Here is a 17,891-nt window from a genome sequence, read left to right as displayed (position 1 = left end):
GATCATCCTGGAGGAGGCAGGATGACCCAGGAACAGGATCAGCCATCTTCTCTGCAGATCCGGTGATTGGGTGGGGCAAGAGGGGAGGGGGAGAGCAGGAAACAACAGGCACATAGTAACAACATGCCTGACATTTCCTATAGGGCCCCTGGGCCTATGGCCCCCCCACTTGCTCATTGCCTAGGGACTGGGGAATGAGCGGGGAGTGAAGGATGGCTTTAAAAGCTGCTCTTCCAGATATTACTTAAAAATCCTAAAGTTTTATCACAATCCAAATACTGTTGCACTTGTTTTTACTTAAGAACTTGCAAATTTTTAACAGAAACTATTTTGGCTTCATACAAAACACAAATACAACCAACTGACAAAGAAAGAGAATAAGGATAACAGGCACTGCCCCCTTCTCACTTGTTTGCAATGTGTGTTACCTACAATACCCAACAAATAAAAGTCTTTACTACCATGAATAAAGGATTTATAATTTAACCATTTAATGTGACCAACTGTTTTAATTGGACCCCTTAGAGACATTGAAAACACCACAATAAATAGTTTATCAGTTTTAACTGTTAAAGATTTCATTTACAATGTGAAAAGTTTAATAATTTCGAGCAGCAGCTACTCTTGTGTTCAACTCAGGCCTGAGAAATATAATGTAACACTTGGGGGCAAATATACAGGCCAGTAACCCAGCACTGGAGGATAAGATGGCAAATATCTCAACTGCCACCATTCTACTGCCCTTACTGCTCAGGTATGCAGGGACAAATGCCCCCCACACGCTACAGAACCCCAACATACTGAAAGTGATGTTTTTAGCCTCATTAAATCGGTCAGGGAAATCCTTGGCTAGAAATGCAGCAATGAAACTTAGTAGGGCCAACGTTCCCATATATCCAATTATACAGAAGAAGAAAGTGACTGATCCCTCATTGCACTTTAAAATAATGGTGTCCATTTCAGAAAACATATCAGCTTCCAGGAATGGTGGATTAGAAGCCATCCACACAGTAGAGATTCCAATTGTACCCAAAGAGCATATTATAACTAATACAATGGCCAGTTGGGTTCCTACATACTTCTTCAGCTTGCTCCCAGGCTTTGTGGCATTGAAGGCAATAATAACTGTGAGAGTTTTAGCCAACACAGAAGAAACAGAAATAGTAAATACAATCCCAAATGTTACTTGTCGGAGGAGACAACATATCTGAGTTGGGCGCCCAATGAATAATAAAGTGCAGAGGAAACACAACATGAGAGAGATGAGGAGGAGACAGCTGAGGTTTTGGTTATTGGCTCTCACAATAGGAGTCTCCCAATATTTCACAAAAACTCCCTGTACAGCAGAAGTTGTGAGGAAGAGCACCAAGGCAATGGAAGCTAAACTGGCCCCCAGAGTCTCCTCATAGGAAAGGTAGTTTATCATTTTGGGAACACAAGCAGTTCTCTGTTCATTGGACATTTCATACCCAGGGCATCTGAAGCAGTTTGGAGAATCTGAAAATTGAAATATTTTGGGGTTAGACATACAATAAAAAAAAATCAAACGCAAACCTCAAGCATTAATGGCATTTATATAGGTAAAACAGTTCCTATTTCCAAACTTTTTTCCTATTTGTTATTTTAATACTGTATTTAATGTAATTTTCACAAAACAAAGGCTGAGCAAAGTCACATAAATACAATCTGTAAGGCTAATTCCGCCAGCAGAGGGAATGACCTGTGTGCTATTGGCATCATCTTACAAGAACTGGAAATAACTTTCAAGAGTTAAAACCAAAACATATATTACTTTTAACTATAACAACATTTACAAATAAAGCCACTCAAATATTTTAATTAAAGAAGGAAAAATACAATCACTTGGGGTGCCAAAATGTTAGGCACCCCCCCCATAGATTGTAATCGCTTACTTTATACCCCGGGCCAGTGCTCCTCTTACCAAAAACTGGCCCCGGGTACATACCAGTGAGCAATCCTCTTCCTGTTTAAGGCTCTTGTGTATGCGCAGTAAAAAAGCCGAACTGAAACAAGAAAGTCGCCATTTTCACCCTACTGTGCATTGGCCCGCCCCAGGATTTGGAAGAGCGAAGACAGATGGAGTGGATTGCAGGTTCTTTGGGTGGAGGACTCCTTTATGCTCCCTTATTCCCATGCTTCTGAACAGGCAGCAACAGCTCATCCACCTCTTTTCCCCCCCAAAAAATGACTATATAGGTGTGGGACCTGTTATCCAGAATGCTTGGAACCTGAGGTTTTATGGATAAGGGGATCTTTCCTCAATTTAGATTTCCATACTGTAGGTCTACTAAAAAAATTATTTAAACAGTTATTAACCCTCGAAACTGAAGCCAATTTGGACAAAGTGGAACTTCTACTGCCAGATTGTTTTTGAACATTTTGCACTCTTTCACTTTGGGGGCCTTTCCAAAAGGGTACTTTTAGTTTACCTGGGAAAATAATATATTGTTTTTTTCAGCACAACATAAGCTTTCAAAATATGCAAGAATTTTTGTGTAATTACATTTCTGTAACAAGATATAGGCCTCTAAATGTCTAAAAAATGAAGAAAAATAATATTTTTAAGAATATAAACACATATATCAAAAACATGGATTATTTTATGAACTAAAATACAACTGATTTGGAAAGTCCCATGTCTCCTGAACGTGCCAATACCAAATATATATAGTTTTATGGAGATTTCTTTCTTGTGTGGGTCAAAAACTTCCAGCAGTACCCTGGTAACTTTCCAGAGCACTGCTCCAGAAAGCTGCATACTTTAGATTTCAAGGCCAAATATTCCACTTAGAGCAGGTTTACCCTAGAAAACGATACATTTTTAGAAAGAACAGATTCTTATGAATCCAGAATCGGCACAACAGTCTGTCTACACCAAATTACCATGTTGCAATGCTTTCCTGAAAGTAACAATAATTATTTTTTGTTTTTTTAAATGTGTGAAATTTTTAAAAAATTGTTTCAAAGCTTCCAATCTACAGATTCTTATCTCCCACATATCATTAGGTACCAAGATAAAACATCTTAAAATATGAATGCCAGGGGTCCACTGAACAGTTTGATAGCAAGTATGCACAGGTTTACCTAGAATGTGGCAAAAAAACAAAAAAAGGCAGAAAAGCAGTAACAAAAGCTACATTTAGTAAAAGGTGTGTTATGTGTGTGTGTAAATGTGTGTGCAATCGTGTCTGCTGTTAAGAAGTCAGTACTGTGACAATCACATTGCAGGACTGACTTGCCAGCCCCTTTGGCTCATTGCCGAGGGGGTTGGGGGTGAGATAGAATCCCTTTCAAAAATCCAAAACCTCTAATGTTTCGAGACAAAAGAACGATCTTCCAGGAAAGGGAAAAGACATTTGCCAAAGACTTTTACACGATCTCTGTAAGTATGAGCTGGCGATTTGTCAGATTTATATTTTTTGCTGTTTAGACGCATAGAAAATATAGAAAAAGTCATGACAAAGGGGGCCATTTACTAACCTTCAGAATTTAATTTTTTTAGCGCTAATAAAAGAATCCATGCCCGCTGAAAAGTTTTTTGATGTGACCATGACTTTTTCTTCACTGGACAAATATTTGCGGCAGTTTAACAAAAAAATTTGCCAATGACGCAAAATGTGGAATTTCGCAGAGAATCCATACCTGGCAAAAAATTTTGCTCATGACTAAATAACTTAATAGTGATGACTGAATCTGTCCCGTTTTGCTTGGCCAAAAAACTTGCAAACTAATAAAAAAATTTGAGAAAAGGCAAAAAATTTGCAAAATGTGGCTATTGAATGACTTTTTTCATGTGACCACAACTTTTTTGATGTGACCGCGGCTTTTTTGATGCAACCACATCATCGGCACCACACTACATTTTGGTGCCAATGGTGAAATGTGGAGTTTTGCAGCAAATCCATGCCTGGTGAAAATTTTGCTCATCACTACAAATCAGATGTTTAGCCTTCAGTTCTCAGATTGCCAATCAAGCCGCCATGGTTAGTGTGAAGTTCTTTTGTCTTCTACTGGGCATCTCAGCTGCTGTAGGCTTCACTCTTGACCCATAAGTCTGTATTACCTGCAGAAATGCTTTCATTTTGATCCAGGGACTGGTCTGATTGCCATCTTGGAGTCAGGAAGAAATTTTTTCCTCTCTGCGGCAAATTAGAGAGGCTTCAGATGGGGTTTTTGCCTTCCTCTGGATCAACTAGAAGTTAGGCAGGTTATATATATATAGGCATTATGGTTGAACGTGATGTATGTATGTCTTTTTTCAACCCAACTTACTATGCTACTATGTTACTATGTATTTTGTAGCTACATGTGTCTTTAAGAGACTCCTACCCTAAAAAGACAGCCACAAGTTCAAGGTCCGTGTTTCTTCTATTTAATACTCTGGCATTGTCTGAAACCAGGTTTGTCCCTTACCTGATGTGTTGGACATTTCCCCATCTACACACGGGACACAGTCATAACAACAAGATGGTGCCCCTTCTCTTTTAGACTTTCTGTGTCCCGGGGCACAAGGTGCATTGCAGAGAGACTGAGGGATCTGGATTGTAGTACAAGGACAAAACAAGTAATAAATTAGAATATATCAGAATACAAGTCTACTTTGGCTCTACAAGACCCTCCATGCAAATTGAATTTTACAAAGTCAGGGTAAATATGTATCTATTACATTTAACAATAAAAAAAAATCAGTAAACTGAAGGAAATTCTCAATGCTTTTGGGAATGTATGCATTTTTTTTTATCTAAGCCTTCTTTGGATTCAGACTGGGGGTGGCTTTGTATAGGCAACAGATACAAGGTGGTTGAAAAAGCTGATAGCAAAAATATTGCCATAAAACCCAAGCCAAGACATGTTCACATGTACAAGACTGATACCTACAATGTAAAGACAAAGTATTCATTTGGATATTTGTTTTTTCCCCTTATTATGCCGGTGACATCATCCAGGCTGGTTAAAAGCAGGGGAGCTATCTGATTGGCCAGAAGGCATGAGAAAAGCCTAATGCTTGCTGGGGGCCTCAGAGGACATCTGGGAAAAGAGGTGGACCCAGAGAGAGCCTTGCTTTGCCACCCAATATACAGGTTGGGCCAGGAGAGGCTATAAAGGAGTCCCTGCAGAATCTTCTAGAGAGAGGGAGAACACTACCCAGAATACAGACAGTATGTCTGCTATAAGCCATGGTGTGCTAGGCTTGGAGGAGAAGTCTAGAGCTCCAGCTATATAGGAAAAGCCCATATAAAATCCCAGTTCCCAGTATCTTTCATAAGCAAGAAGGCCAAATCTGCTAGATTTCCAAACAGGTAACATTATTAAAGGGGACTTCTCAAGGATGGTCTTTACAAAATACACAATACTACTGTAGATTTTCTCTCTCTCTGTGCTTCCCACTCTTGCACACAGCGTTTCTCACTAAAGCCAAGTTCCTGTGCCTTTGTCTCATTATGTCTTTTCCAGTTAACACAGGGGGAAAAAATACCAACATTCACCATCAGGTGGTGCACAGTCTGTGTTTTCTATTGTGTTTTGCTGTCAAGTCTTTGCACTCTAGCACCATCTAGAGGCAGGATTTAACACTCAGAAAATGGTGTCTGGACATGGTCAGACGGTTGCACTTAACACTGCTATTTAGTTACGATTACACTTACCATGTTGAAGAGTGGGCCCCACAAGTCAGCGCTGTGATTTATATAAAATTGTGCCTTGTGGTCTGATACATTAAAACCTCCAATTTTTCTTGTAACAATGTGATGCCCCGGAGAGAAAAGCCATTTTATAATGTCAAAGCGTGCCGGGGGGTCCCCATATTTGTTGAAGGAGTGGGTGTCATTGGGAAAAGTAGTAAAGGTCACATTGCGTACAAATTGGTTCAGCTAGAAAAAAGAAATGTAAAGTTTCATTGTGTGCTTATTAGTGAATGAATCTGTCCCGTTTCAGCTACAAACTGCTTAGAAATTCATAATATTTTAATATGTCTATGAAGATTCTCATTCATCCAGGTCATGATATACAGTATCTAGTAGAATTAAGTCTAAAACAACTGGACTTTTCTGAGTTTTTTCTTGAAAACGTTTCACCACTCATCCGAGTGGCTTCTTCAGTTCAAATGACTGGTAGGGAATTCCCCGGTATTTAAACTCTTGATGGTAGTACAGTCACAGACATCCAATATTTTAATAGTTTCTGAGTTAATTGCTATTAGAAGCAGTTTCTGTCCTTTTCTATTCCCTGCCCTGGGGGCTCTGGCATATGAAACAATGTAACACAAGGCAGCAGCCTGACAGACCTGACTTGCTGGAGGAGACTGACCTTTGTAACATAAGTGTAGAATCTACCATCTGTGGATAAAAGAACTGAAGTGCCACAGATCGTAGTTTGGGATCCGGGTTTGGGAGCAGAGGAGTGACTTTTAAAGTTGCTCCTAAGCTCTCTGCTCGTTCCCCTAGACAATGAGCAGAGGTGGGGAACGAGTGGCCCTGGGGCACGATCGCCCAGGGGCCCCATAGGAAATGACAGGCACGTGGTTACTATGATCCAGGATGTGACATCACTGCAGCAGGATCTTGACCAATTGGCAATCTGGGCAGCTAAGTGGCAGATGAGATTTAATGTGGATAAATGTAAGGTCATGCACCTGGGATGTAAAAATATGCAAGCCCCGTATACCCTTAATGGGACTGCACTAGGCAAATCCATAATGGAGAAGGAGCTTGGAGTCCTTGTAGATAATAAACTTGGCTGTAGCAAGCAATGCCAGGCAGCAGCTGTAAGGGCAAACAGGGTATTGAGCTGTATTAAATGGGGTATAGATTCACGGGAGGGGGGTTATTCTTCCCCTTTACAGAGCGCTGGTAAGGCCCCATCCATTACACCTCCTGTCGGGGCCACGCTGCCCAACTAGATAACCTGTCTCCCACTCCTAGAGTGGTCTATAACAAATCTCTAACTGTCTAATGCTGACCTGTGGTATACCTCTTATCCAAGAGGGGTCCCAGGCTGAAAGACCTGCAGGCACATGGCTGCACAGCCTTATATACTGTGTGCACCCTGTGGCCTAACTATTGAACTGCAGGGAAGCTAAATCCCAGTTAACCCTTATAGTGCCAACCACCCAAGGTGTCCCACCACCAGCGTGTCACCCTCCCTGGGGTCCATCCTGGGGGCAACCAACCTAGGGGACCCAATTTCTAGAGAACCCTACATTCTCCCCCTTGACAAAAAAATGTCACCTCCTGGCTGACATACCTTTAACCAAACATATACATGCTACCCACACATTTCTTATACCAAATACTTCTTCCACGGTCCCTCGCGGTATCTGCGCAGAAACCTAAATTACCTGGGAGAAAAACAGTAAACACAATTTTACCTTTTCCACCACCCCAAAGTCTTGGTATAAGTCCCAAAGTCCTTTTTCCTGAAAGAAATTGCACACATACTCAGAAATGCACAGGACAATTATCTCTCAATAAACAAAAGAAATTTTTATTCAACTGCTCCTGTATTCCCTCCTCCTCCATGAGGGAGTCCTTACCCCCTGGTGCTCGGCACCTCCTGGGGTCTTCCACCAACGGGTGGGGATTTTCAACTCAAGTGGCAGCTCCAGCCGGCAGCTGCCGGGCCCTCCTTAGGCCATAACTTTGGCGTGCCTCCACCCAGGATAGGGATAGAATGAACTATAACTCCCCTCCTGGGACCTTGATACTGTACTGCAGTGTGGGGACTCCCAGCACTCCTGGCACCTTGCCCCCTCCCTGGGGTAGTTGCTTACCAGGCAGGTGGATCCTCCAGATATGCAGAGACAGGACACTGGATGGATGTTTAACCAGTGGAACTTGTTTATTGTACAGATGTATTAGACAGGCAGGTTGCATACAGGAGCACAGAGGCAGTCAGGGTATACTCCCTCTTCCTTAAGAGACCCTCTCTCCACGAGATATTAGCAGTACTACACGCCAGATGATTCCCTTTAGGGGTTCCCTCCGGTACTTCTCGCCAGAAGCCCCTCTCTAGGGCACTTCCCGGTACTCCCGCCAAGCGGACACCCCCTCAGCAGACCTCACCCTGGTACTTCCACTTAGATACCCCTGGATTAGGCAAATCTCCTATACTTAGCACTTATACCCTGACTCCAGCTATGAGTGCTGTTCAGTTTTGGTCTCCAGTGCTCAAACGGGACATTATTGAGTTAGAGAGGGTCCAGAGAAGGGCAACTAAGCTGGTAAAGGGTATGGGAAGTCTCAGTTATGGGGAAAGGTTGGCCAAGTTGGGTCTGTTTACACTGGAGAAGAGGCGCTTAAGAGGTGACATGATAACTATGTATAAATATATAAAGGGATCATATAATAACCTCTCTAATGTAGGTCCTTCCAACGGACACGAGGGCACCCACTCCGTTTAGAAGAAGGGAGGTTCCATTTAAATATTCGGAAAGGATTTTTTACAGTGAGAGCTGTGAGGTTGTGGGATTCCCTCCCCGAATCAGTTGTACTGGCTGATACATTATATAGCTTTAAGAAGGGGCTGGATGGATTCTTAGCAAGTGAGCGAATACACGGTTATGAGAGATAGCTCTTAGTACAAGTTGATCCAGGGACTGGTCCGATTGCCATCTTGGAGTCAGGAAGGAATTATTTCCCCTCTGTGGCAAATTAGAGAGGCTTCAGATGGGGTTTTTTGCCTTCCTCTGGATAAACTAGTAGTTAGGCAGGTTATATATAGGCATTATGGTTGAACTTGATGGACGTATGTCTTTTTTCAACCCAACTTACTATGTTACTATGTTACTATGTTACTATGTGCTTGTCGTTTCCTGTTCTCCTGCTTCCCCTCCCCTGCGCTGCACACCTAATCACAGGATCTGGACTAAAGATGTTGATTGTTGTAGAGACTTTCACCAGAAGACAGGCCTGTCTGTGGATGGGACACCTCCCTTTGTTTGATCTATAGCCCCAATTTGTGTTGCCAATATAGATAGGCCAAAGGCAGGGTGAAATAAGAGGAATGGTAAAATGCAGTAATATCTACTATATATCAATTTGGGTGCCCCTGTACACCACATAGTTTAGTAAATCTATGCATATTGGGCATCAAACTGTTCAGTAGGCCCCTGGCATTCATATTTAGGATGTTTTATGTTGATATGTTACAAAATATGGGGTACATAATGGGGTAAAATGCAAGCTTTCTGAAGATTTTCAGAAATTTCATAAAAAACGTTATGTTTAGTATAGCTTTGTAGTTTGGTAGTTTGCAGTAGAAATATGTATTTACCCCTTTTTGTTTTGTCAGAACTTGTACTTTCGGAAAATATATGGTTTTGTAGGGTCTCTGTGCTTTTAGGGGGTCTTTTGGTACATAATACACATACTGGGAGCTTATACTGCAGTGGTCGGAGCATCAGATGTGAAAATGCATATGCACTATTTTCATTTGGGTGCCTCTGTACGCCACATAGTTTGGTAAATCTATGTATATTGGGCATCAAACTGTTCAGTAGGCCCATGGTGTTCATATTTAGAATGTTTTATGTTGGTACATTTTTTGGTTTTAGGTTGGTACATTTGCTTCCTTTTGCCTTAGCATTGCTGTTTGGTGCTTTGCCATACAAAGACATATTTACCCATTTTACATTTGGCGGAATATGTATTTTCTGGGGTCAACTTGCTTATTTCCCACTTTTACCATATTTATTTCTACTACCAAAAGATACACTGCCTGATTTATATGCCATGGAATATGTATGGACTAACTTCCTTTTGGGGTCTCTAAATACCAAATATTTTAGTGATCTTATGTGCAATGGGCATCAAACTGTTCAGTGGACCCTTGGCTTTCATATTTAGGATGTTTTATCTTGGCACCTTATGATATGTGGGAGATAAGGTGCTTGAAAGTGGAAGGTTTGATAAGATTTTCAGGTATTTCATCAAAACCACCAATTTTGGGAAAGCATTGCGACTTTGTATTTTGGGGTAGAAAGACATGGGTGCCCATTTTGAATTCACCCGGATGTGTACTTTCCAAAAATATATGGTTTTGGAGGGGTCAATGTATTTTTTGTGTTTTTACCCAATTTGTAAGCACTTACTTTCTTTTTGGGTCTCTAAATGCCAGATAATTTGGTAATCCTATGCACAATGGGCATCAAACTGTTTAGTGGACCCTTGGCTTTCATATTTAGGATGTTTTTTCTTGGTACATAATGTTATGCAGGAGATTTTTTTGAAATTTCATATTTTTTTATGGAAACTGCTAAAATCAGAAAAGACATGGTTACCCATTTTGGATTCGTCAGAATGTGTACTTTTAAAAAATTTATATATATTCCTGGGGTAAACCAGGTTTTAAAATTTGGTCATTTACTTCTTGGTGTTTTTGATCTATAGAAGTCATAAATCTCCATAAAACTATACATATCAGGTATTGGCACGTTCGGGAGACAGGAGGCTTTCCCAATCAGTTAAATTTTTGTCCATATAATAAAATATGTTTCTGGTATAAATCCCTATATCACGAAAAATATTGATTTTTTTTTTATTCAGAGCTCTAAATCATGTTCCATAAGTGGAAATACACAAGGTTACAGGTTCTGAAAAAAATGATATATAGTTTGCCTACCTAAACTTAACCCCCCTTCCCAGTAAGTGCCCCTAAAATGAGAGAGCTCAGAATTCTGCATTCTGCCCATTTTAATTTGAAAAAATCCATATTTTCCTATTTTTTTGCCATTATAAAAAAAAAGTTTTAAAGATGGGCTATTTTCACTGAACTTACCTTCCCGTCCCCTTTATAAACAAAACTGCAAAGCTCACAATCTATCACTAAATAACACCTCCTTCTCTAAGCAGCAGCCTTTGAGCAGCTCTTTATCAGGAGCTTCTCAGTGGACTGGTAATTTCTTTTATCAGCTCCTTTGTATTTCTTCGAGAACAGGAAGCGGCAGAAAGTGCTGGATAAGTAAAACTGGATTCATAATCTTGTTTAGTGTAAAACAAAACAAAAAACACAGATATTACTTAGTTAAAACAAAAGGATTAGATAGATTTAGTTTGTCATGTTTTTATTTTTAAAAATTTGACTAAACTCATTTCCACAAGTCTCAAGTCTAACATTTACTAAAAAATCCAAAAAAAGTCTCTGACTATTTAGAATTAGCAACCCGAAAACTCAAATTTTTCTAATCAGAAAATCAACTTTTTTTCCTGCGTCTTTTAACACTTAAACTCAGAATCAGAAAAAAAATCCAATGGTTAGTAAATGGTCCCCTAAAAGTATGTTAATCACATGCCCTAGTCATTGAGCTCATGTAGAAAAGGGGTGTATTGCCCATTATGATAACTGTGTTTTTGTAAATCTATATTACATTAAAACTCCAATTATCTGACAGATGCAGCCAGAAAGTTTTCACATTTTGTTTCACCATGTCTAGACACCATTTTTTGAGTGTTAAAACCTGCCTCTAGATGGTGCAAGAGTGCAAAGACTTTCCAGCAAAACACAATAGAAAACACCATAGACCATGCACCACTTAAATCCACTTCCCTAGCTGATGGCTCAGGGTGATGCACCTGGGCCTCCTCCTAGGTTTGGTGAGTCTAGAATTTTTGTTACAATAAAGCTGTGCTTACCTGCCAGGGTTTAACTTTACTGTCCCAGTGATTGGCTGGTGGCTGAACAGAGTTGAGATTGTGCAGGGCATGTGCCAGTGCATAGACTGCAGTGTAAACTCTATAAGTGACTCTGTAATGGTGATTCCCATACACTGATACATCTGCCTCACTCATAGTCTCATTCCCTGTGCAGGTTCTGAGATCTGGTTTACCTGGAATTTTCCTTATAGAGCTGGGATTGTCTATAAAATAACATTTTAATAAGTTTTGCCATGTAGATACAATTAGTGCATCGTTAGGGTAGTTGTTGGGAGAAAATGTATAGAAGAACTGCTCAAAGCCGGGGATCTCTCCTTCCTGGATCATCAAGGACAAAGAGCCATTTAATGTGGTTTCCATCTTCTCTTGTTTAAATGTCAAAATACTGGGGATAAAAGAAGAGGTGATCCATAACTTTGGGGGGATTTTGTGAAGAGAAAATAAGTGTGCAAAACCGTAAGTGAATTTTGTGCTAATAAACAGGACAATCACATTAGCAGTGGTCTTCTCAATCTCAACAGCAATCCTATTTTCATTTTCATGAACAATATCAGAATTCTGTGTGATAACTGATGTGAAGGCTACACAGCTCCCCATATTGGTCAGTTCTGTACTTATCCTTTCCCGGGCTCTGTATCCTGTTTCATCATTGGATATAATGAGTCCGACCCATTTCCAGCCAAAGTGCTTCAGTATCTGCACAATCCCATCCATTTCTGCCTCCTCATTGGGGATAGTTCTGTAGAATGATGGGAACTGGGTTCTGTCATTAAAAACTGGATCCGTGGCGCCGTAACTGATCTTAAGAGCAAAAAAAAACAATAAAAGAGGAGAAATATCATATTATAAGAGACCAAATGCACCTGAAATTAGAATCATTTCTGATAATAGTATAACTAAGTAATAATAAGTAGAGGATTAGGATGGAGGAGGGTTGGTATAGGATAGGTTTCTTACTAAGAGGGATTGGTAGGGAGTTAGGCAGGTCTATGGAGGTTGAAAATACATAGAGAGATGTGGCAGTTTTGAGATGTGGGCAGTTACATCAGAGGGAAGCAAAAAAATTTTTTTGACGTAGGCGACAATTTTTGTCATTCAATGAATTTTGATACCCACTTTACAAAATAATCCGCCAATGGGGAATCCCGGAAATTTGCCACAAATCCATGCCTGCTGAATTATTTCGCCCACCACTAGTCCCCGACAAACGTGATAAAATACAGAGCACAATGTGCAGAAATCATCATTAATTGTGTTTATGTAATAAAAATTAACACATGCACTACCTGTGGGTAACTAAGGACTCCTACAAGTTGGGCAATGGTGTATGTTGTACCGGTAGACAAGTCTCCCACAAATCCCACCACCTTACTGTTCCCCCAGCAGCTAAAATTTGGAACATTGAATTTTTTTCCAGAAATTGCACCCAGTGCACCGGAGAGAGACTTGTGGCCTGCGGCACAGGAATCAAATATCTGGTAGCCCAGAGTTATATTGGGCAGGATCCAGGAACTCCTGTTTATCTCCTCAACTGCAAATATGAAGGCCAAGTAATAGCGATAATATTGGAACGTTGCCCTGTAGTGTATAAAAAGTAAGAAACACTTTCAAAAAACTCAAGTTAAATTCCTTTTGTTATTTCAGATAAATTCAAATCCACATGCTCTGATTTGCAAATTGATTTTTTTTTTTACAAATATATATTTTTTTAATTACGTTTTTTGGTGTTTATAAAATTCATCCAAATATTTTACTGAGAACCAAAACATTTCTGACTTTCTGGCAAGAGTATCTAAGAAAGGATTATTTTCTGTCTGTGCCTCCCTCTGTCTTTGTGTTATTAGGCAGTAGCCATTTTGGTGTTCTTCTGCAATTTTTTTTTTCTTTAAAGATTTTATTTTGCACATTTTATAATTCAAACAGATAAAGAACAGAAAAAGAAGAGAAAGAATGGGCAAGTAAAGAGAGGGGTGAGGCTAAGGTAACAATTATGGATGTACAGCATTGAGAGATTTCCATATTCAAAGACTTTATAGGTCCAGCCACGTGCCCCATATGGCATTGAGTTTTCCAGGCACCCCCTTTGCTAAGTAAGTTAGTTTCTGGCTAGGGAGGGAATCATCCACCAATTTTCACCAAATTTTTAAGGGAGGAGGATCTAAGAACTTCCAATGCATTTGAAAGGATTTAGTAAAGCAGCAGCAGCAGGTAGCACGGTCTAGAATAAGATTGGAGTTGCAGGTCTCCAGTCAGTCCTAGCAGACAAAATTCTGCAGAGCGAATATTTGGGAGGGCAAGCTTCTCATCGAGAAACTGTAACACTTCACCCCAGAATCTCTGTATCACCGGGCAGGACCCAAAACATGAAACAGAGTGCCTACATCACCCACCGCACCAAAATCTTGAAATTTTGCTCCCATACGGAGCAATAGGGACTTCTTCCCACTGCTCCGTATGCAAGTGTGGATTTCCACACATGGGCGCGGGGGGGGTGCGACAAACGGGGGTGGCCTCTGGGTGCCCAGCTTAAAAATTCGGCCCTGTCTGCACTTGGGACATTGGTCGGACACATTTTTATACATTTTGGCGAGGTGATAGGGGTTAAGTACACTCTTTTTAAGACACTTATCTGAATATATCTATCCCTCATGGAAATTGATACATCTGAAACCAGTTTAACGGTATCGGAATGTCTCTCTGCCATTTAATCTTAGTTTTCTCTAGAGAAAAGGGATCTGAGGCAGAAACTATAATGTAAAGCCAAGAAAGGGGTTTAGTCAGATCTTGTCTGTAAAGATAGGATTCCAGGGTTGTTTGGGCTTCCCTGTAAAGGCCTTATGGGAAGTTGGATTTCGAAGGCATGGTGTAGCTGCAGGAACCTAAATGGCATCAGGAGGGAGGTGCACCTCATAGGTCATAGGTTTTACATTCACCACCTGTACCAATATCCCCTAATATTTTAATACCTAGCTGTGCCCATCTGGCAATATCTGGGAGAGGATGAATATGAGGGAGTTGTTTGTTACCCCAGAATGAAGTCCAGGGAGACCAAGTCTCAGAAGGGCCATGGACCAAATTCTGGGATTTCTGAAAGGCCCGTACTACTGTAACCATGGATGGTGTTGTGGCATAGAGGAGATTCTTTGGTAGGGAAAGGGCATCAAACAAGTCTGGTGTAGCAGCCTCTAGGATCACCGCCTGATTATTAATGTTAGGGACCATCCACCAATGAGCAAAAACTAACTGGGCAGCCACAAAGTAAAGTTTGAGATTTGGTAATGCTAGACCTCCTCCAGAAGAAGGTGCCTGCAGTACTTTGATGTTCAGACGTGGATGGTCCCTTGCCCATAAAAATCCACTAATTATTTTATCCACACCATTAAACCATTGCACTTGGGGAGTTATAGGGGAATTGTGTAGGGCGTTCAAAAACTTTGTTGATGTTGATTCTGCCAGGGAGGGAGAGAGGCAGGTCATGCCATATGTAAACTCTGTTGGTTAGTGCTTGTATCACTGGATTTAAGTTTAGTCATTCATATCTATATAGATCCATTTAAACAGTAATACCAAGGTGTTTGAATGAGGTCACAACTTGAAGTTGTGATATGTGGTCAGGGGTACCTGGTGTAGGGGGTCTATAGGGAATATAATCAACTTAGAGTGGTTAATTCTGAGTCCAGAATACTGATCAAATTTAGAGACCACTGCCAGAAGCTTTGCTAAGGCTTGATGTTAGTTTGCCAAATATAACATGTCACCTGCATAGGGTGATTGTTCTTCCATTATATTTCCTATTCATAAGCTCTCAATTGCCTCATGTGCCATAGTACGCATGGCTAGAGGTTCAATAGCCAAGGTAACAACATTGAGGAGAGAGGACACCCTTAACGAGTGCCTCTCTCCAGGGATTTGCCCTCAGTTAGCTTGCTATTGACCAGAATCTTGGCTCGTGGATGAGCACAAAGTGACTGTACCCAGTTTCTATATCTAGGGCCAAATCCATATTGGGTCAGCACCTCCCAGAGGTATTGCCACTGGACAGTGTCAAAGGCTTTTGCTGTATCCAGTGACAATACAATTCTGTTCCCAGAGTTATCATGTGGAATAGATAGATTAGTGAATAAGCGCCTTATATTGATGTGTGTGGCTTTGGAGGGCATAAAGCCCGCCTGATCTGGGCGTATCAGCCCTGAAATAACTAATTTAAGTCTATTAGCTAAAATATTTTGCAAATATCTTGTTATCAGAATTTAGTAAAGCGATAGGTCAGTATGACTCACAACGATCAGGTGGCTTACCCACTTTAAGAATTAGGGTGACATAGGGATCATAGCAGGAATCAGGCAGCATGTTAAGTGCACTAGTCCCATTAAATAGCTCTGCCATTTTGGGGGTTAGGAATCCCTTCTGGGCCAGATGTTTTGCCAAAGGGAAATATATGAATTGCCTCTTTAACTTCATAACTTTAGCCGTGATGACTTTATCAAGCTGCTTTACAAGATCAAGTAGCCATAGGAGCCGCCATTCAAGCTGGAAAGAAGGAGAAAAGGCACAAGTTATGTAGCAGCTAATGGATAAGCTCTGTAGAATACAATGGTGTTTTATCTGTTATCTGCTATGTGCCTGTGCCTTTTCTCCTTTTAATGGTGACCCTCATGGCTCCACAGCAGGGTACTTATATAAACTATAAGAACAAGAAAGTTCATTAGTCAGGCACTTTCCCTGCATAGAGTAGATTAAAGCCTCAGGTTCCAGTGCCCATGAGCTACTGACCCAACACTATCCAAAAGGAGAACCCGGATTAAATACTGGGTACTATAATCCTTAGAAATACCTATATTCCCATCTATACCTACATTCATTCTTACTACAAATATAGCAAATGGGTCATTTACTCTGTGTAAAGGGGCCCATACCATGCCAGGTTACCCATAAAGTAACAGATGGTACAATACTAAAGATAACATCTGTTAGAAATATAATAATAATAATCTATTATTTCACACAAGCAGTTCTGCTAATTTATAGAGTAATCATTTTTGCTCTTTCCCAATATCCAGCTGCAATTTTGGCCTTTGGGGTAGCATCTACATTTCATTTTTGGTACTGAAGGATGCAGCAGGATAAAAATATATCTTTAACACCTTTTAATAAAAAAAACCTGCTCAAAGCAGCTACTAGAGGTTCCACTGTCTCCTCCCACACTTTACCATCACTTTAAACTCAAAAAACACAATTATCTACAAGCCTTGCTTATGGCTTTATTTAATAGGCCTTGACGCCTTGACCTGGACCCTACACTGAGGCCAATTAAAAAAATTCCATCATAGCATAGCATTCATATGGCCTGGGTGCAGCCCCCCAGACCCATAGTAAGGGGGTATTTAGTGGTCTTACACACAATTTCTTGAATGGACATGTACTCCAAACACCAATGGCTGTTCTTAAGGGCTCTGGCACACGGGGGAGATTAGTCGCCCGTGATAAAACTCCCTGTTCGCGGGCGACTAATCTCCCCGAGTTGCCTACCCCTGCCATCCCACCGGCGAACATGTAAGTCGCCGGCGGGATGGCAGACGCGGCGGCGCGATTTCGCCGCGTCTGCCATCCCGCCGGCAACTTACATGTTCGCCGGTGGGATGGCAGGGGTAGGCAACTCGGGGAGATTAGTCGCCCGCGAACAGGGAGTTAATCGCGGGCGACTAATCTCCCCCGTGTGCCAGAGCCCTAAAAAGTAGCTTTATTTCAAAATCCTGACATGTTTCATGAAAGTATCAAACAGGAAACATAGTAGGGATCATCCTTATGTTCTGATAGGTCCCCTACAGGTACTGGTGGATTAAGCCTGCTTAGGTGGTGGTGCTGATTGGTTGACAGCTGGAGTTGTGCAGAACTGTTTAGATAGAATTTCATCCAGCACTTTTAGGGGGATCCTATCGAGAACTGAAAAGAGGAATCCCATACGGGACTGAAAAGGAAAATCCTACCTAGGACTTTGAAAGTGCCTGGACAAATGAGTTGAAGTTGAAGGTGGCCATTTTGACCCAAGGCCCACAGGATTACCTTTGTGTAAAGACTGCAGCTCTACAAGAACTTCTGTGTTTTAACTAGTTTTATTCTCTATAGTAGATTTAGCATTTTGTATTGTCAATAGCCATTTTGTTTAGTAAAGTAGTAAAGCAGGTGGGTGGTTATTTCCTTGACATATCACTGCAATTTCAT

The 17,891-nt window shown here is 40.9% G+C and overlaps 1 protein-coding gene across 1 annotated transcript; it reads right to left on the bottom strand.

Moving 5' to 3' along the window:
- Positions 1 to 598: 598 nt before the first annotated feature.
- On the bottom strand, positions 599 to 12,266 carry LOC100490165 (vomeronasal type-2 receptor 26). The gene is made up of 4 exons (XM_018089370.2): positions 11,649 to 12,266; positions 5,667 to 5,891; positions 4,435 to 4,558; positions 599 to 1,497 (listed from the first exon to the last, which is right to left on the bottom strand). The coding sequence occupies exons 1-4, from the start codon at positions 12,264 to 12,266 to the stop codon at positions 599 to 601; spliced, it is 1,866 nt and encodes a 621-aa protein (XP_017944859.2).
- Positions 12,267 to 17,891: the final 5,625 nt, after the last annotated feature.

The sequence above is a fragment of the Xenopus tropicalis genome, chromosome 5, assembly GCF_000004195.4.
Source record: "Xenopus tropicalis strain Nigerian chromosome 5, UCB_Xtro_10.0, whole genome shotgun sequence".
Taxonomy (NCBI): domain Eukaryota; kingdom Metazoa; phylum Chordata; class Amphibia; order Anura; family Pipidae; genus Xenopus; species Xenopus tropicalis.
This window is presented reverse-complemented; position numbering and strand designations above follow the sequence as displayed.

Bases quoted from the DNA above. Each gene is read 5' to 3' on its own strand.
- LOC100490165 (XM_018089370.2), bottom strand. From the start codon at position 12,266: ATGGGGAGCTGTGTAGCCTTCACATCAGTTATCACACAGAATTCTGAT. The intron at 5,892-11,648 runs GTAAGCACAGCT...TCTTTTTTCTAG, and splicing joins GTAAAGTTAAACCCTGGCAG to CTGAACCAATTTGTACGCAA. The intron at 1,498-4,434 runs GTAAGGGACAAA...TTCAATTTTCAG, and splicing joins GGAAATGTCCAACACATCAG to ATTCTCCAAACTGCTTCAGA.